We start from the raw sequence: 20471 nt of genomic DNA, 5'->3' as shown, positions 1-20471 counted from the left end.
TTAACACATGATCCCAAATTTTTGAAAGAAATATAAGGTAGATACCACCATCCATTCTTTACATATGAAAAAAAAAATACGGATTTTTTTGTGTGAACTTGAGTTCAAAAAATTCATATCTGGTAAAAATGGGGTTCAGTCCATGTGACAAATAATATCCAGTCTTCTTTGACCAGGCAAATCTACCATAGTGCTTTGCTGCTCTGAACTCTATTCCTAGCTATTGGTGCCATTTATCTAGGGCTAAGCATGAGTTAGATGTATTCTTCCAAATTTTCACAAGTATGAGTCACATGACCAAGCAGTAATGAGGTGAATTTTCCTAAGCCACAAAGGGGAAAAAAAAGTCACACTAACGTTCAATCTTGCAATCATGATTCACATGAGATATGAGCAAGGTAAGAAGCAGAGATATCATCTACTTCTCAGTTTCTTGCCTGCAATTAAAGTCATCTACATGTTCAAAAACAACTTGATTAAATACAACCTAGAATTTGGGGTGCCTGGGTGGCTCAGTAGTTGAGCAAACGACTCTTTATTTTGGCTCAGGACACAATCTCATGGTTTATGAGTTCCAGCCCCACATTGGGCTCCGTGCTGAAAGTGCAGAACCTGCTTGGGATCCTCTCTCTCTCTGCCCCTCCTCTGCTTACTCTCTCTCTCTCAAAAAATGAATAAACAAACTTAAAAATATATAAGCTATAATTCTTCTTTTCTCTAGCTACCATAGATAGCATTTGCTATTTATTCACATATCATTAAAAACCTTTATTCAAAATTTCAACAACTTAGCTTTTTACTCTACTATATAAGGACACCATGATATGACGTCAGGCTGACTGACATAAATTTTAAGAACCCAATATGTATTGGTTGTTACCATCATCTATATCATCTGCCACAGACTATTTCCTATAAGACTGCCCATCAGAGAAAACTGGCTCTAACCTTGCTTGTATCAGCTACTGACTGTGAAAGTTTTAGACACTATAGTAACTTTCAGCTGTAAAATGGGGTTAATAATACTGATCCACTTTCACCAGCCATTGAGGTCCAAGTGAGAAAGTAAACTTAAAACTCTTTCATAAATTTTTAAAATGTCACTGTAAAGTATTATTACATAACTTGTACATACCTTTGGGGAATCCTTTTAGAGTCTTTATCATCATTTATTGGATCACGTGTACAACTTAGGCCTAATGAACTCTGCACAGATAAGGATATCCCAATGAATGCCCAGGGTAGTGTGAGAGCACCATAAGGCCAAGCAAGACAAGAACAAGGTACTTTCAAAAGGAGGTAAGCTTTCTTCTTCCACCCCGCAGTGGACATTGCTAGGGCTAAAGTATGGGTGGGACAGCCTAGTTAGTTACAATCTCATTTTTCCCACTTATGGTGAATAGTCAGGAAATAAGATTCTCAAAAGAAATAAAACACAGGAAGCTTCTGTTTGGGATTTCAAAACTGGCTGTGGAGTGCAGTCCAAAAAAAGATATAGGTCAACCAAAAACAAAGGTATACCATTCTTGCAGTAGGAACTGCCAACTCATTCATAGAGCTGTCCTTAGTGATTCCAGCTCAAATTTGGTTACATTTACATATAACTAGTTACTTATTTGCTGCTTTGTCTTCAAAGGCTTTGTATGAATGTAAAGGTCTTATTTCTGAAGCTAAACTTCTGGATAAATATAAAAAAGTACTTTCTGGCTCTTTACTGGTATGCCCTCCACAGATGCTAGCTCTACATAAGCCATACTGGGATTTGGTACACATATCCCAGTGTTTAGTCAGTTGATTGAGATGCATTCTTAGATCAGGATGCCTCTCAAATTGACGTATAAGACCAGCCTGTGATCAAAGTTGATTAATTTTTTCCTTTATTGGGTTAATATACTCTGGATTTTTTCCATATTCAAAACATATTGAGCATCCCAACCAATTAGAATTTTCCCATATGTTGTACCACTTAATCCTCACACATACACAAAAATAAAGTATTACTTTATCCTTATTATTCAACAGATGAGGGAACTGAGGCTTAACTTGGTAGCTAATAAGACAGTTACCAGTAATACAAGTGTGTGACTTCTATTTACAGGGTATTTAGGAATCTACTGCAGCTCCAACTGCTTTTGAATAAAATAAGAATAAAGGGCATTTAAGGTAGTTCCCCTGAGAAGCCAGGATGCCTCCCCTTACATGTGCCTGCCAGGGTTTGGCCTGGTTTAGAACCTTATCATCTGTTTCTCCTGGAGTGACTGTACTTTAGGGGAAATGCAGCAAAAGCACCAGAGGGTTCTCTTCAATCTAAACCTGAAAATAATATTTCTTTGGTTAACAAAGAGACTCTATGCATGGACAACATATTGTAGGTTTCCTTGCAAAAGGTTGAACTATGTAAAAAAAACTTTCAAAACCACAGATTAAAGGACAAAGTATCCTCAAAAGACTGGAAATGCATAACAGTGTTGCCAAAAAATCATAGAAAAATATTAGTAGTTCCTTTGAAAGAAAGCATCAAATCTATGAAATTGGAAAACTTCTTTGAAAAAAAAAAAAAAAAGGACTCCACGAACTTTCATGAAAATGACAACTTTCAACCAGTGAACAAAGATAAACATTAAAGGGTTAGAGAGAGTATGATACAGTATCTTGCCCCTACTAAAAATCATACTCAATATTAAGATGAAAGCTTGCTCAAGGCACAATCCCTATCTTGGAGTCCCTGTGAATCTAGCCTTTGACAAAGTTAAATCACCTCCATATTTATTATAAGATGTAAAGGCTACCTCATTATCTCTTTACCCGATATACTAAAAATGCCTAGGCAAATTCTTCAAATGTACTATGGCTACATCTTTGAAAGAAAGAGTGATCTCTGTTATATCTGGAGTCACCACCTGTTAGAACTCTCTAAACTTCTTTTAAAGAAATTAATGCTTAGCTATGAAACGATCAATTTCTGCCTACAACTTGCTTGGTTTCAAGGGCTCACCCATTAATTTCAGCATTTCCAGAATTATTCACTGCTAATATTATCTCAAAAACAACTGCATAAGTAATTTGAATTTCAAAGAGACCATTGGCCTGATGTACTTCTTAATATTATTTTGTTAAGGAAAAAAATAAACTATTGCTTAGCTTTTTCATATATAAAAAAATGTAGTTGTTATATAAGGATTAGACAATATACAAAGGATGGCTAAATATATAATGATATATGAAAAGGATTTTTTTTTAAAAAGTGCTATAAAAACAGTTGAATTATTTTAACCTCAATAACCTTGTCTATAAAACGCAAGAAACTGAAGAAATTTTACCTGTTTAAAACTTTCTTTCAAGCAACATTCTCACCAAAATCCTTAATTGCCTTTGAGAGTAGTAATGCCTATGTCTCTAAGACAGGAAAATATTTGGGGTAGACAAGAAGAGAGGTGGATGGAGACCTTTAAAAGGTATATGAAGGCTATGGCCTAAGGACTGTGATGGGTTCTCAGGAGTCTTGCCTGTAGGAAAGTGCATATCCAAACCCTGCTGCCATGCGGGGGATGGGCATTTGGCATATGAGTCTGGAACCATTTTATCTGTCATCTTCCACCCTTCCAGAAGGAAGAAATAAAAAAGCTCCATTTCAAACAATATGTATGTTATAGGTAAAAGGTCAAGATTGACCAGAACTATAGGTATTCAGGGGCAATTTTGCCCCTGTACCCTATAGGATACATTTGGCAATGTCTGGAGACCTTTGTCACTACTGGGGAAGGAAAGTTGCTATAAGCATCTATTGAGGAGATGCCAGAGATTTTAATAAATACCCTACAATGGACAACCACAACAAGCCCCCTACAAGTAGGAATTATCCAAGCTAGGGTAGACTAAAATAGCCTAATGGAGCAAGCCAAAAGGCTTTCCAGGAAAGGGTCCAAACTGACTTCCAATACTGGGAAGCTTTCACCACAGTGTATAAGACTCTCTTCCCTGTACTTTCTAGACCAATTTTTTCCCCCTAAGTGTGATCCATAAGTTCTCTGCATCAAAAACATCTCAGATGTGGTTTCAGAACAGGGGAGCCAGAACCCAGAATTCTCAGCAGAAATTTATTTGCTACCCATGTGATTCCTCTACAGATTGTAACTTGAGAATCACTACTTCATTTCTCTGTTGAGGTCATTCTCTTCTGCGTTGTCCATTATCACCTCTCTGTAAGTGATTCCTCTATGACAGACCTTGGCTGGTTGTTCACTACTACACATCCAGTGGCTTAATTGGAGTAGACATGGTGAAATAAAACAAAAGGCACTTATGTCATCAAAAAGACTATCATCTTTTAGAAGAAACAAGATAAGGAAAAATAAAATTAGCTACCCATTTATTTAGCACTTGTCTATTCTGTACGCTGTGCTAAGTGTGTGCCACATATTAACAATTCAATTCTAATAACACAATAAAGTAGATACTAATATTTTCACTTTGCAGCTAAGAAAAATGGAGCTCAGTGAAATCAAACCACTTGCCCAAGGTCACAAAGCAACTACTAGAAGTCAGAATTATACTTGTGTTCTATTTAGTGGAGGGTATACATGGGCAAGAACTGCTACTCCATGCATATCGCTCCTGATTTTTCAGACTCCTCATATGCTGTAAACAGAAATTGTTGGGGTAGGAGAATAGATGTGCCTAGGATATCCCTTTAATTTAAAGAGTGACAACAGCTAGGAAGCACACTATTTCACCCTGTCACTTCTTCTCTCTATGGAAAACGGAAAGAGGGAACACGAGCAGTCACCTTGGATCAAAAGATGAACTTGAGAGGGGTGCCTGTGTAGCTCGGTTGGGTAACCGACTTCAGCTCAGGTCATGATCTCGAGTTTATGAGTTCGAGCCCTTCGTCAGGCTCTGTGCTGACAGCTCAGAGCCTGGAGCCTGCTTCGGATTCTGTGTCTCCTCCTCTCTCTACCCCTCCCCTGCTCACACCCTGTGTCTGTCTCTCAATAATAAATAAACGTTAAAAAAATAAAGATGAACTTGAGAATAGAGGCCCACACTAAGTAGAGGGGACCATAAATCAGAAGGACTCTGGGTGTCTGATGATTCTGAGTTCATTATGTAGGCCCTGAACTACATACATATAGACTTACTCTATGTGATAGAAAAATAACTGTATTTGGATGTTTTAGCATATGGAGCTGAATCTATATCTAATTAAATTATGTGAAAGGTTTTGTTTAAAATGTTAATACTATTATTGGGAATTAATAATTTAGGATAGTTAATTAAAGGACAATATTTCACATCTAGATGTAATTAACATTTTAATGTATCATAACCTTCATGTGGGAAAGCAAATGAAACCAACTCTGTCACTGTGGCCCCTTTTAAATTCCTTTTTGAAATAAATTACTAATTTGACTAATTCAGCTATTTTGAAAGAAATTCTGTATATTTCTATACCATAATCTTTAAAAAGTCTACATAATATACTAGAAAAAATTTTTAAATGACAAAGGAATTAATTAAACTAGAAAAAAATAGTAAGCTAATGTATTAAGCACACATTTATATGCTTATTATGCAACAAACGGAAAAATTTAACACTCAGACACATTTCCTACCCTTATGGAGCTCACAGAGTAGTTAGAAGACATATAATTAAATAAGTTCTTACATTGCAGTGCCCTACTAGGAATGAAAGAAAACAATACATCATGCTGTGGGAGAATGTCAAGGAAGGCTTCTTAGGAAAATCATGCTATGTCATAGCAGCACCTGGATGGCTCAGTATGTTAAGAATCTGACTTTGGCTCAGGTCATGATCTCATGGTCCATGAGTTTGGGCCTGCATCCGGCTCTGTGCTGACAGCTCAGAGCCTGGAGTCTGTTTCAGATTCTGTGTCTCCCTTTCTCTCTGCACCTTCCCTGCTCATGCTCTGCTTCTCTCTCTCAAAATTAAACATTAAAAAATGTATAAATAAATAAATAAACATTAAAAAAAATAGAAGCACCACAGTATGTCAGTCACTAACTTTGTGACTTCCAGGAAGTTACTTCGATTCTCTGAACCTCATTTTCCTAATATTTTTAATGGGGAGGACAATGTTTCCTCCACAAGGTAACTGTTAAAACACATTGCATAGTGCATTTAAAATACTTAGCACAGTGCCTGGAAATACTGAGCCCTCACTGCATCTTAGGTAGTATAATCATGTTATTAACTACATACAATTGTCCTACTGTCCTTCTAACTGTATTACTATTCCAATTTATAAAGCAAAAGCAAAAGCTCAGATTAGGAATGTTGCCCAGTAGCACCCAAATTGTAAAAGACAGAGTCGGTTTCCAAATTCACAACTAACAATAACACCTTGCTTGTAATTTTAACATCTACCTTAAGAGAGCGTGGTGTACTCTATAACTTATTTTTTAGGTACCAGACATCAAAACCATGTGGCTGTTACTGTTCTCTGCTTGGCTTTTATTCAGGTAAAATGCTAGGCCTTATTCACGTAAATAATTTTTCCTGGCACATCTTCTAAGAACCACTCAAGATTATGTTTGCCTGGATTGGTGTGATAAAGCCAGTAACAGAGCTACATATCCTTAGTTAAAACAACAACAACAACAACAACAACAACAACAACAAACAAAAAAACCTGTAAGGTTTTTTTTTAAAGTTCTTTAGGTAAACATGCCAAAATCAATTTGCTCAATTAATGGCAGGTACTGGCACTCTACCAGTCGACTGCTTCTAGTACGTGATAGCATCACCATCTCTGTCACAGTGGTTACTGCAATTGTCTGCACAGAGGTGAATATGGAGAAAACCAAAGTTCCCTATCACCTCTTGACCGCTAAACAAGTTCTCAAAAGCCTACAAAAGATTCTGGCAATCTGAAACAGGAGACCTGCGTGCAAAGCAGGTTAAATCCAGAACATACTCTCCTTGCTGTGATCTGAGGGCCACCTCCTTCCAGACCAGGGTTCATCCTCATGTCTTGGCCAAACGTAAAATACCTCTTTAGTGCCTTTCTTTTTCTTGCATCTTTGAACACTTGTGTAACTTTTACACAGACTGATGGGTATAAGATAATAGCTGTTATTCATGAAGAAAAAATAGAAGAAAAAAAAAAAGCCCTTGCAAACAACTGTTGATTCAAACATGTAGTTAGATAATATTTTTCAACATAGGTCATATAGATTAGGCTCTGTATTAGCATGAATGCTTAATTTTTTCAGTCACGATGTTAATGCTTATTTATACATTTCTCTTTCAGTGAAGCTCCCCTAATCAAAATGTAAAAGTAGCTAAATAGCTCTACCAAAAAATACCACCCAGAAATAAATATTGCTCTGGACCATTGTAGAACTTAGTTCTGGACTTCTTTAACTCTTTGTATTGGAGCACGAAAATGAAAAATGTAATTTTTATAGTCTTAAATGTTTATAGTATTATGCCTTTCCTTCAAGGAGATATAATAGCATCACTTGGCAATTCTTTACACTTAATAATCACCATTCTTAGAGAGTTTTTCATGCTTAATCAAAATTTAAGCCAATTTTCCCAAGAATATTCTTATATTGTCTTTAGATCCTATTTTCCCTAATATTTAATCTTAATATTTTGTTTCTTTTTTATGAAACTTTTTACAAGAACACAGAAACATAATGATTAAGTTTTGTTGCCTTGTAGAGATTCTGAAACTTGGGGTAGGATGGAGTAGTTATAGATTCTAAGAGCCTACTCCCTACAATCTGATTCTAATTCAACAGGTCTGTATCTTAGGCTGGATTTTAGCAGTCTCTTCCCACCATTTGCTGGGTTTGGCATGCAGATGATCTTTTGTTCACTTTGAGAAACACTCATTAAAATCCGAATGGGTCAGAAAAATTTCTTTGGCATCCAGACCCCACTTTTTCCCCAACTTCTTTTTTTTTTCATTCACTTGTTTTATTTTTTATTTTTTAAAATTTACATCCAAATTAGTTAGCATATAGTGCAATGATTTCAGGAGTAGACTCTTCAGTGCCCCTTACCAATGTAGCCCAACCTCTAACTCCATTTTTTACTTTTCTTCATCTTTCCATCCAACTCTGACATTTTCAGGTCCGGTTAGCACAGAATACATCTATACCTCAAAAACTATAGGCATTATATTTCTCTTCTGAGCTAATCCTATCTCTCCTCTTCTACCTGGAAAACTATCTACTTATACATCAAGGTTCAGAAACATATTACCCCCTTTATGAAGTTTCCTCTTCCCCCTTCTCTTCCGAATGCCTGTATCACTTTGTATGTATTTCTGTTAGAGTGATTATAATAATCTATTGTAGTTACTGTTTATAGGTCTGTTTTCCATGCTAATTCCATATTCATACACAGGTCAGTAAATAGCACATATCATTTACCCAATAAACATTTGTTGAATTATAATCTGATACTAGAACCACCTCTAGAGATACTACGAGGTCAGGGGAACAGTTGCCATCTTTGCAATTATTCTTTTGAGACAAACATAATTCTTATATCTCTAAATTCCTTTAATACTTTATATTGTTTAAATTTTACCTAAGTCCTACTTGAACTTTTTTGGGAAAAATTATTTCTAAGAGAACCCAGAGTTTGATCACACTACTTCATCCTTCCCATATACACTAATTTCACCTTTGAAAGGTATTTTCTAAGATGGTATATTCTAGAAATTAATTTTTATGTCATGATAGGAAATTAAGAAACATTTTACTGGATGATACAAACTAAATCCTTAGAATCTGGGATAGGTGATAAAGCAATTCTACTCATGGAATTCCAGTCTATTAAAAAGGTCAAAGTAGGAACTTAGATGGCAAGAAATACAACAAACTGCTAAGTGATGCTAAGTATACACTGAAAGCCACCTATGAATCTACAGCAGCAGAGAAGTTTTCAAACATAAGTGTGCTTCTCTTGTCAATTTGGCACATCATGCCCAAATGAATAACCTCTTTCCAAGTGCATTGGGGAAGGAGGCTTACATAACAATGTGCAGTTTTAGTGTTTAAACCTGCTCAACACTGGCTGTCTGAGAGCAGTCTGACATAATTCCTGCTCAGTACACAGAGAACCTTCTGTTTGCTTTGGAAAATTGTCCTGCTTACATGGATTCTCCAGCTAGTGGGCATTTCCTCATGGCCATCCGACATTTCTAAATGATTCAATGGTAATATAATCCCTTTATCTAAAATGATAATCCTTTTCCACTTTTGTCAGAAAATCAGAATGCCTCAGTGCTAGAGTCACCTGTACCTAATTCCTCCCTTTTATTTAGTTCTCTTCCTCTGTTGTGGCTGTGAGTAATGATGTGACCTTTTGTGTAACTGACACAATGGCTGCCTAATTATATCTTAATAAATAATCTTTGCACTTCACTCACTTTCAGCCTCCTAAATTCTTCTAAACAGGTGTGTCATATATTGTAAAGTCAGCATATGATTAAGGGAAAAGGGGCTCAGGAAAAGTGTGGGGCTGGACTATAGGCAAACATTTTGATACATGGCTTTGATACTTGCCATATCTAAACACAAGACCTACTCTGCAAGATTTACAATTCCATGGTCTTGTCAACCTGAAATGCTTCCCTGCCCTCCTTACATGCAACAACACAAATCTAAACCATTGTGTTCCAAATGACTTGAAGCCCTCAGCTTCTCACAAAAATTTCCCAGTGCAATCCAGTCTACCCAACACCACAGGGATATATCTTAGTTCTTAGACATGTTCTGTCTTCACCTCTAAGTTGACACTTGGCACGTATCTGGACACCCAAAAAGGTTGCACATTCCTCAAGAGCAGAAGCCAGGCCCCACATGTCTTTTATCCCCCATAACACATTAGTACCCACCAATTCCCTACTCATCAACCCTTCCCAACACTACAAAGGAATTCCCACAATACTGCAGAAGTATTTTCTTTTAATTTTATAGTCCCAATGATACCTAAATCTGTCCATTACATAGTAGATAAGGATTTTTTTTATCTCAAATAATCAGAACAACAAAATTACAGAGTTAGGAAAACAAATCAGTCTTCCAAACCAACACATAGCTAACGTCACAGGTTTGATATTGTCCATTTAAAAGAATGGGGCCCACTTGGTAACATTCCATCAAATATAGGGTACATTCTAAGACCAACTTTGGACTGAAATTTTCTTTTTGGTCTATACAATTATATGTCTCCTACAAAAACAATGTCTCATCAATGAATCAGTCTTTTTCCTGTAAGCAATTTCTTGAAAAATATATTATAAAACCATACAGTTTTAGAGCAGGGATACTTTAAGATATATCCCATAGATGACCTATCATCATTTTACAATGAGAAAATGGAGACCTAAATGATCTATGTAATTTTCTTGCAGTCACCTAATTAGTCAATGACAGAAATGGAACTATGACGCCAGTGTTGAGACCCTAAATTAATGCAATTACTGTTACACTTCATTGTTTTGTTTATAGCACAATATACAGTAGTATTTTTAAATTAGAGTTTTGATACATACAAATGGATTTTAAAAATAATGAACACCACTATAAATGAAACATGCACATGAAGATAAACAAGTGCATGCATAATGCATTCCATGATAGACTCTCTGAATTTGCACAAGTGCACAACACAACTGTTCTTAACTCACGAAGTTTAAAGATGATTATATTCCAAGGGTTTGTAAAATATGAGCATTTCTTACCTGGCAGCTGTATGAGGGGTTGATAAAAGACATTAAACACTTGAGCTATGATTAGACATTATATTTTTCTGGCACCGAAGGTTTCCTCCTACCTGGGTTTGAGGGGATTAGCAGTTTTAAAGGAAGGTAGGCCAAAGACTTGAGAGGGATCACCCAACATATAAGACTTTGGCATTGTTACCCACATTGCAGTATTAAGTTGACTGTAGTCAATTATCATCTAAGTATTCCTATTTGCTAGTTATGGCTCCATTTTTCCTTATTGTGCCTGAAATCCCTACTATTACAGTGACTTCTTTAAGTTAGAAAGCGTAGGTGGGAAAATCACTTGAGAAGTTGCCATGCTACTCTTCCCCAGGTAATGAAAAAAACAGTATTAACCTTAGTGCATTTGAGCTGTAAGGAATGCATAATTTGGCAGGGCAGGAGGGAGAGAGGGTCTTGGCATAACAGAAAAGCTAATGCTGAGAAAGGACTCCACCTTTCAAACTGCCTCCAATTTTCCAACACCAATATCCACACATAGTTAACTAGGGATGTATAATTTGAAAAAAAAAAATGAATGATACCCTCTTAATACAGTTCCTAATACCCATGATCCACACAAAGAAGCTTTTATCCCACCCCATGAAAAAGCCTCACATTCTAATGGTCCAAACTGTTTTAAAAACACCCACCCTGATGCTTTTCAGCATCCCTTAAAGATTTAACCACCTCCATGAACTTATTTTGCCCTTTTATATAAAAGCTGGTATCTTGACAGTTTTAATAAGTACTCAGGAGAGAATAAGGAAAGTGGAGGAAAAATGCTCACTCCAGTTATCTTTTCTTTCTAAATACTAAGGCATACAAAAGAATTAATCAGCATATAGAAACCCAAATGAAACAAAGAACAGTGACATTTCACAGCTCCTAACTATGAAGAGAACTTACAAAACAGCATCAGTGTTACGACATGCAACATCAACAAAAAAAGGTAGCAAATTTGGTAGTAACGCCTTGAAATGGCTTCACTCTTAATCTTGCAAGAGTGGGGACTCCTTTGTTTTCATAAATATTTTAGTCTTTGCATTAGAAAGTTTTCATTTGTTTACATCAAAACCAAGTTCATTAATTCTTTATGTATCAGTTTCTTCACAATTTTACCCCATAATTTTAGAAGAGCAGACTGATTCTCTGGGCCAACATCAATTAAGGATGTTTTATGACCCTGTAATCTTTCAAACAAAGAAGAATACACACTCTTAACTAGCCTTCCTTAAAGCTCACCAAAGGACTACAGAATGGGTTCATTCCACATATGCAATGACTTTCACTCCCAATGGGAAGAAAGACTAAGAAATAAAGGAATGAAATACCATTTTTCCTTCTCAAGTTTAGATCATGCTTGAAGAATGTATTTGTGCTATGTAATTCTTGACTCATACAAAGAATAAATAAATAGATCCTTTGCCCAAAGAATAAATAAATAGATCATTTGCCCAAATAGTTAGTAAAGAAGACTTGAGTGGTCGTATGTTTACTTCTTTGAAACCCCATCCACCTGCTTTCAAAATTAATGTTTACAATGAAACAGATTACATTAGAAAGCAAAGTTACTCACCATGGAGGAATCACTGCTTCCACTCCCGATCGGAGCTCCCTCAGCACAGGTTGGGAGGTGGGTAGAAAGTTGACTAGCCCTGCCCCCATCTATGACATCACAATCTACCTCATAAAAGGTAGTGAAAGTGCTCTGAACTCCTGTCTGATTTCCGAGAGATACAGAAAAGAGTGAGTGAGAGAGAGAGCAAGAGAAAAAAAAAAAAAAAAACGTACCCTATTGGGAAGGGATTGGGGAAGTGGAAGAGGGAGGGGGTCATTGGGAGAAAGAGGCATATGAAGGAATTAGGTGCTGAAAGAGATATGGATGGGCATCTGTGATATTAAGCAGCCCAGCCATATGAATTCCTCATTGGCTCTCATGAACAGATAAATGGACCATTTTGGAGAAGGAGGATGAAGAAGCACCCTGCCTTGTCAGGCATTGTAGGGGACAATCGTTGTGGGTTCAAAGGGGATGAATCCCCTATTTAAAGCATTGAAGATCACCAAGAGAGAAAGCAAGGGCTACAGCTCTTAAAGCTTGGAACAGTATGTGGGGAATCTCAGATGTCTTTCTTGGAAGTTCCATTGCCCTGCTGTGTGACCTTCATTAAGCCCTTGGCCTCTGCATGTGCAGCCAGTACATGATACTAAAAGGATACTTACCTCTCTCATTGGAATCACTGAAGAACTAATGAATTCATTGTTGCTACAACTGCAATTCTTTTTACTCTTCCTTTTTGTACCCAAGGAGGGGCTGTGTGACAGGCACATTTTAAAAGATAAGCCAATAACCAATGCCTATTTCTACTTCTTAAGATTTTACCTTCTGCATGAAATATTACTGACAATTTTGACCAGTTTTTCTCTGTGTAGTGAATATAACATATATATGTATATATGTAAAGGGGGTAAATAAAGCCCACCTTCAAAACTGGAGAAAAATTGAATGGGAAGATTTCCATAACCATAAGGTCCCTGCACTACCACTCTCAGAGGTCAAATTTAAGTTACCCAGTGATGTTAACTGACCAAATGTGTGTCACATGCACTAAAGGTATAGTCATATTGTTATCGCTTTGTTTAACATCTGAGTCCTTTGTGGGGGTGGGGGTGGGGGGGTGGTGGTAAATTAGGCACTATGGGAGAATAATGTGGAGAACATTAAGGTATTTTTATTTTAAATGGAGATTTAGAAGTTAAAAAAACTATGAACTACTCAAAGTTGTTGAGTGGGTAATATGACAAAAGGAAGGAGTAGTTTCAAAGAGCAGGTAGGTTCTGAAACCATCCACATGGAAGCCAGATCTTCATTTGCCCAGTGCAATATATGAAAAGTGAAACTCACTATTCCCACAGAAAATATTTTAGTAAAAGATTCAAAATTATAGTTTACAGTTCATGGCATCATAAATGGGTAAAGCCCAAAGCATGTTTCTGTGTGTAGATAACCAATATTCATGATTAAAAATTTTTTCTTATGTTTTAAGCCAATATAATTCCATTTTTAATCCTGCCATTTCTAGATCACGAAATATGTAAGTGTATTAATGATCACAATTTAAAAATTAAGCAGGGGCACCTGGGTGGCTCAGTCGGTTGGGCATCCGACTTCGGCTTAGGTCATGATATCACGGTCCGTGAGTTCGAGCCCCGCGTTGGGCTCTGTGCTGACAGCTCAGAGCCTGGAGCCTGCTTCAGATTCTGTGTCTCCCTCTCTCTGTGACCCTCCCCCATTCATGCTCTGTCTCTCTCTGTCTCAAAAATAAACATATTTTTTTTTAATTAAGCAAAACTGGTAGATTAGGGAGCATTTTGAAACATAGATGCTACTAAATTCAAACTGATAATGGATTTGGCAACATTACTCCCATATTTTACTTTGAAATAAATGTTAGAGGCATTTAAATAATTTCTTCAGAAAATTAAATACAATAGAAAAAAATATCTGGCATTAATGAAAAAATGGAATTTTTCTAGTATTTGATGTTTTCTGTACTTATTAGAGAAAGCAGTGATATCCTGCTTGTTTTCCTTCTTGTATTATTGTATTTCTATTTTCAGTAATTCTAAATCTAAATTCAGCTTCTATATTCAACAGCTTTATTGTGTGAGTTTTCACAATTAATGGCCCTATGAAGTTTTCTTTTCTTCCTATTTTTACTCATTGGATCATTGACTAGTTGGCTTATCCTTGCTTTTTTATGCTTTATGATGATCCCATTTGTTTAGAAATTAGGCATCTCCTGATTTTCCCATTATAGGGAACGTGCTATTCATTTATCTTTATTTTTCAGTTTCAAAAATGATTATTATGTATTAGAAGCTTATTTGTGTCATCTCACCTTTCATACAAAATTTAAAGGTCGTTATTATAAGATTACTGATTGCAATTGTTCATTCTTCCAAGAAACACCTTAACAATATTACTACACAACAAAAAAGGTATATATCTGCCAATGTTAATATATCAGAATAAAAATGGAGTTAAACACTTTTTAACTATTGAAAGAAAACAAGTTAGACTTATAATTTGTTGATGTTTCTTATTATCTATTGCTTATTTGGAAATGGAGCATGACTTCAGGAACCCAATGCAAAACTAGGCTGCATCAAAAGGATGCAGAGTGGTGAACTGTGCTGACTTTTTTAGGTGATTTAGTATGATTGATTGCAATAATGTCTTTAGTTATGAGATTAGTTTAAGAAAAACCAAAATGAACTTTCTTTGACACAGAATGCAATGCCAGGATCAGATAATTTCCAATTCTTCTTAGGATTTAGCCACTTGACATTGTTTATGAACACTGTCACTACAATTATGGATTTGATGCATACTCTCTATGACATCACATAAATGGATGAGTTAGCCTTTCAAGACAAGATATGAAATGATTGTAAGATTTGAGTCAAGAAACTCCATTACTGAAGTCATGGTTATAATTTTATTCTGATCAAAGAGACGTAGGATTGGTTTCGTCTGTTGAAAAAAGGCTTATTTGTGTAACTTAGTGCAAAAGATCAAGAAAAGTCAGGTGGGATAATTTGTGTACTCCAAAAGAATAATCAAAAGGTGTCTTTATAAAGTAATTCATTGTGTAAGACATGATCAGGCAGTTGGCATGCAATCTGACCAAAATGTTATTATTAAAGAGAAATATCTCAGCAATAGAGAATCTAAACAATTTTGATAGCAATGGATTTTAATCAGGAGTTCCTAGATAAAGAGATTCTGTTCTGAGTTTGTTTTATGATAGTGTCTCACATACATAGCCTTGGGCTTAAAAGAGTATATGGTTCTTAGAAGATGATGCTGCCTGGAACTTCTCCAGGAACTTCTCTCAGTTGAGAAATAGATTTGCAAAAGGAAATGGATGAAAGAGGTCAAGATACAGATTGTGCAGATTTGACAGAAGATCTAGTCAGAGTTCCACTCAAGTTCATTATCAGCAAGGCATCTGCACAGATGAAGGTATTCAGAGAAAAGCAATAATGTAAGATGTAGTATTGATGATGAAAGAAAAGATTACAGTCCAAATTAAGTAAGCTTGCCTTCAAGAAAATTGGATTAGGATGAAATATTTGAAATATATTTATTGCCCAGAAAGAAAATGACTGTTGAAGATAGAGTAAGACAATATGTTCCGAAGCAGTAAAAGAAATCTAAACTAAGAAAACTACACACTGCCCATCCAGAAGTCTTTCCTATTTGTAAGATACATGGGCCATAACATGGCACATATTTCTCTCCTAAGGGCTGTGACAAAAGCTATATTTTATAAATCATTTAAATTAAGCTGGAGAAAGCATTTGACAAAATCTGTAGGGACAGAATGCAGAAGATAGTAAGTTAAACATGCTTTTATTTCTAGAATATAGTAAACCAAGAACAACAGTGAATACACAGAGATAGCCATCAACAGACACCCTGCTATTCTTGCTGAGAATGCTAAACAGTAAGATGAGAAACTAAATGGAAAAAAGAAAACCCAATGGATTACACAATCTAACAAAAGCACAATGGACAGAAAACCTTATCCTTTTTCATGGAAATTATTTGCTATTAGAGAGAAAGGACTTTGAATATCCTCACCCTACAGATATTTAACACTGTGCCTTTTTAGTTGGAGCACCATAGAAATGTTGTTCAACGAATCAGAAAATGTACTATGTGAAAAGGAAATACAACTCATTGAAGCTCGGATTGTTGGTTTGTCATTAGAACTTAGGAACAACATACAGAAACACTAACCTTTTTCTAGAAAAATATGGTTGTCAAAAAATTTCATCACATCCAATACCAAACATAAAATCTTGTCTCAGTTTATCTATAGAGTCTCTTAATTTGCTTTAGTTTGAGTCATCTGAGGTAATTGAAAATGGTGCAAAATCAGTAAGATCCCCAGATAATATCTAGTGTATGATTTTAATATTTATCTTCTATTTATGTGTATATTCTTGTATCAATTTATTCACATTTTAGCTTCTTTTTCTTCCAACTGCCTCAGTATCCAGGAATTCTTGAGGTATATCCAAGTAGGAATAAGAAAAAAACAAAAACATCACAATGGATTTAGGTAACTAATTCAAAATAATGTATTTCTTGACTAGAGCTGACATATCCAAGTGTACACAGGAAAACCAGAAAGCATACACTAAATTACAGATACTATTTCAAACATAAAGGTATTCTACCCCACACTGTAGCTTCCCATAATAACTTGGTTCAACTTAAGGGAACAGATATTTTCTGGATTTGTTCTCACATATTGACAACTAGTTAAAAATGAGGAGACAGCTCCTAAGACACTAGACATTATTTAAAATATATTAATAAACAACATCTAACAATGAAATCAATGATAACAACTAGCATCTCAAAATTAGAATAGGTCTCATGGGAAAATGTTATAAACCAGCACGGCTTAAATAGGTTTGCCTGTGTCTCACAGATATCAAAAGATGCAAAATTAATGTCCCTCATCCAGGTACCTGCCATATGTCTAATTTCCAAGTTTTCACAAAATATTGCTAGTCGTTGGCTGCCAAATAATGCTCTGAATATGAACTGAGATCCAAAACATTAACTGCGAATAGATTAAGGTGTGGATCACTTGCCTTCTTTTTGATTAGAGGCTTTCAAAACTTGAATAGCTTTAAAACCTAAAGAAATGGAAGTTCACTGACTGAATGACAAGTAATGCCACTGACATTTCTGAGGCAGAGACATTCTTCTTAAAGCCACTAGCCACTTCTCCTCTGACGAGCAATAATGAATGCCCTCAGACCAAAGTATAAATGCCTCAGAGTACAGGTTCAGGTGATGCACTCAAATTAATCCATTGAGTAGATCCAAGTTAGGTCAACCCATGCTTCCAGCTGTGGTAAAGAGTTATTTGCTTGGTTCGTGTTCCAATTTTGCCACAGGAGAGTCTGTTTTCTCACTTTAAAATGAGAGCATTAGAATATAAAGTCTGTTTCTATGCATAAAACAAATCAGTTTAATTTCATCAGTGAAAAAACTGATTTTTTTCAATGCATAGAATTGATCAAATTGATAGGTTTAGGGCCACTGTCACTAAGTATGTAACTAAAGAGCTTCTTTAACAGAGCAATACACCATCCTCCTTTGCACAAAGACTATTTAAATTCAGGGAGACACCTATACAGGTGTGGTATACTAGACTCAAAACTTGTTATGATGCCTGGCACCCAAGGAAATTTTTACTTATAACATTCCTCATTTCCCATTTCTTCCACATGTAATACCTTGAGTTTGTCAAATGTCACCTTTATAACACTGGGAGAAAGAATCTGCACTGAAAAATCACTTAAGGGTTATTTTTCTCTGAAGGTTTGCATAATTTAGGTTGTACAAAATCAATGGCCATGTACACTGATATAAATGTAACAGAGGAAGACTTAATGCAGGAATCAAAACTTAAAAATGGTTATAGTTTTACTGTCATAACAGATTGAGAAGGTTAGGTTTTTCAGAGAAAGATTGAATTATTCAGCAACCCATCTTAGTAGTAAAGTATATGCAAAGAACTATGGCCATTCTGCCAATGATAAGTACTTGTTTAATTTTCTTAGTGTTACAGAGTATTTCCACCATCTTTCCATACGATTTATAATCTAAAGTTTGTTTTAATCTTACTGTCTCTAGATCTGGCCTCTCCTACTGTTGCATAGTTCAGGAAAGTCTGTTAAGCCCAAATGCTTAATGGCCTACCCTCTGAAAAATCTGGAGAAAATTCTTTGTAACTGCAGTTAATTTCCTGAACACATACCCTTTTGTTCAAGTGAAGCAGAGAAATGTATTTGAAATCCAAATTGAAATAGCAATTTAGATTTGTTTCCATTACTACTACACTCTGATCAGTGGAGATCAAGAATTGACAATAAACAGAATCAGAATATATATATAAAAAACTCTTTCCCCAAAAAAGTGTTGCTTAAAGTACAAGGTTACATAAGTAGGTACAATGCTAATTCCAATGACTGCTTCGTATCATTATAAAATACTAACACTATTTTTATAGAGGAAATATAGAACTTTTCAAATAAAATGCAATTCTCATCTCAACAAATCACATTTTAAAAATATATTTTAAATATATGTAATATAAGTGTATAAAATATATATTTTAAAAGATATAATACATATAGCACTGTACAAATAATTCCCACATTTTCTTTTACCTAAATTTTCTTGGATCAGATGTGTCACAGTTGTCAACCACTTGTTCAGTTCCTGATTACTGCTTATTTGAGGATAATAGAGTAAATATCAAATCATGTGTATTTGTTGTATGTGCATGTTTGTGCACATGCACATATGTATCTTTGGTTATATGCCATAGTCAGGTAGGATTGATTTGGCCATTATCAGTTTCTAGTAGTGTATTAATGGTTTTCATTTATTACCATGAACATTCATGTTGATTTTGAGTCCAATTTTTTTAATGACGTGAAACAGGCAATAAGGACTGTAATTGACCCCTTATTCTCTAATATTTTTCTTTAACAATTCAAATCCTACCAGCATCACAAATTATATTTTCTCACCTTGTCAAGCTTCTCTCCACAACCCAATTGAGAGAGATTTAAATTTGGAAAGGAGAGATTTAAATGGCAAAGAACAAAAGTGCACATTAGGGCAGGTTACTCCATTCCTCAGGAATAGGGCAGGGCTCCATTCAGTCAGTCTGAGGAAACTAATATCCCCACCTCGAAACTCTGCTCCTATATTTTGTTAATATGAAAAAAAGACATTTAAATGCAATAAAATCTTTCAAAATTTGTAGCATTTTATGTGGGGTCAACTATAAGTTACAATTTGTGTCCTTCCATCTCTGACCTAAACAGTGAATTCCTGTCCGGGGTAGGGTTATTGCTCTTTTGTTCTGACTTCATTGTTATAATGAGACTCTTGATGTAGTTGAACTTCAAATAATAATAATAATAGCAATAATAATAATAATAATAATAATAGTAAGGCGCAATTTCTCAGATTTATCAGAATGTTTGATGTTCAGCATTCTACATTCTTAAATTCCACCTTACTGTTTCCAATCTCATTCAGAAAAATTCACGAAGTACAAATGTTAGGGTAAAAATAATCAAAGGTTATTTAGAATGATTTTTATGTCTTCAGATCCATGTGTACATCTTCATTTTTACATTTAAAAGAATCCATTAAATCCTCTGAAACCTAGTAAATAAAAATTAATTAAAAACACAACCATCAAATATACAAGTAATATCTGCATCACAGCTTTGGAATTTACTTGTATGCAAAATATATTTACATACTTGGAAAAAAGTTTGCTCAACTTTTCTGCCATGATGAATATAATGCTATCACATTTAAGGGATATTACCTTCACTAAAATAATTTACGATATGCTATGGTTAAATTTCTTTTTTTTTTCTTCTTTCATGCCTCTTCTCTCCTATCCTACTCTCATTTCTTCCTCTTCTTTCAACATTCCTTTTTCCAAAAAGCATGTAAACTGACCCAAGAGATTAAATAAACAAACACTAAGCCAATAAAGCCAATTTATAAACTAATGGATGTTTAATATTCTGGACTTCAGTTTCTTCTACTTTCACTTTAACATTTCTGTCACTGTTAGTTTTTGGGTTTTGTTTTTGTTT

General features: G+C 35.3%; 1 protein-coding gene across 3 annotated transcripts in view; it reads right to left on the bottom strand.

Annotated features, from left to right (window-relative positions):
• CTNNA2 (catenin alpha 2) overlaps window positions 1–20471 on the bottom strand; it is a 1105968-nt gene that overhangs the window by 18377 nt on the left and 1067120 nt on the right. The window contains exon 18 of one of the 3 annotated variants that reach the window (XM_049651803.1): window positions 12328–12471. The exons of the other annotated variants lie outside the window; for them this stretch is intronic. Within the exon in view, the coding sequence (XP_049507760.1) occupies window positions 12328–12471 (144 nt within the window). The remainder of the gene's footprint in view (window positions 1–12327; window positions 12472–20471) is intronic. 3 annotated transcript variants of the gene reach the window in all.

Source organism: Panthera uncia (genome assembly GCF_023721935.1).
Source record: "Panthera uncia isolate 11264 chromosome A3 unlocalized genomic scaffold, Puncia_PCG_1.0 HiC_scaffold_11, whole genome shotgun sequence".
NCBI classification, from domain to species: Eukaryota; Metazoa; Chordata; class Mammalia; order Carnivora; family Felidae; genus Panthera; species Panthera uncia.
The sequence above is the reverse complement of the archived record's forward strand: the minus strand, read 5'-3'. Positions and strand labels throughout refer to the sequence as shown.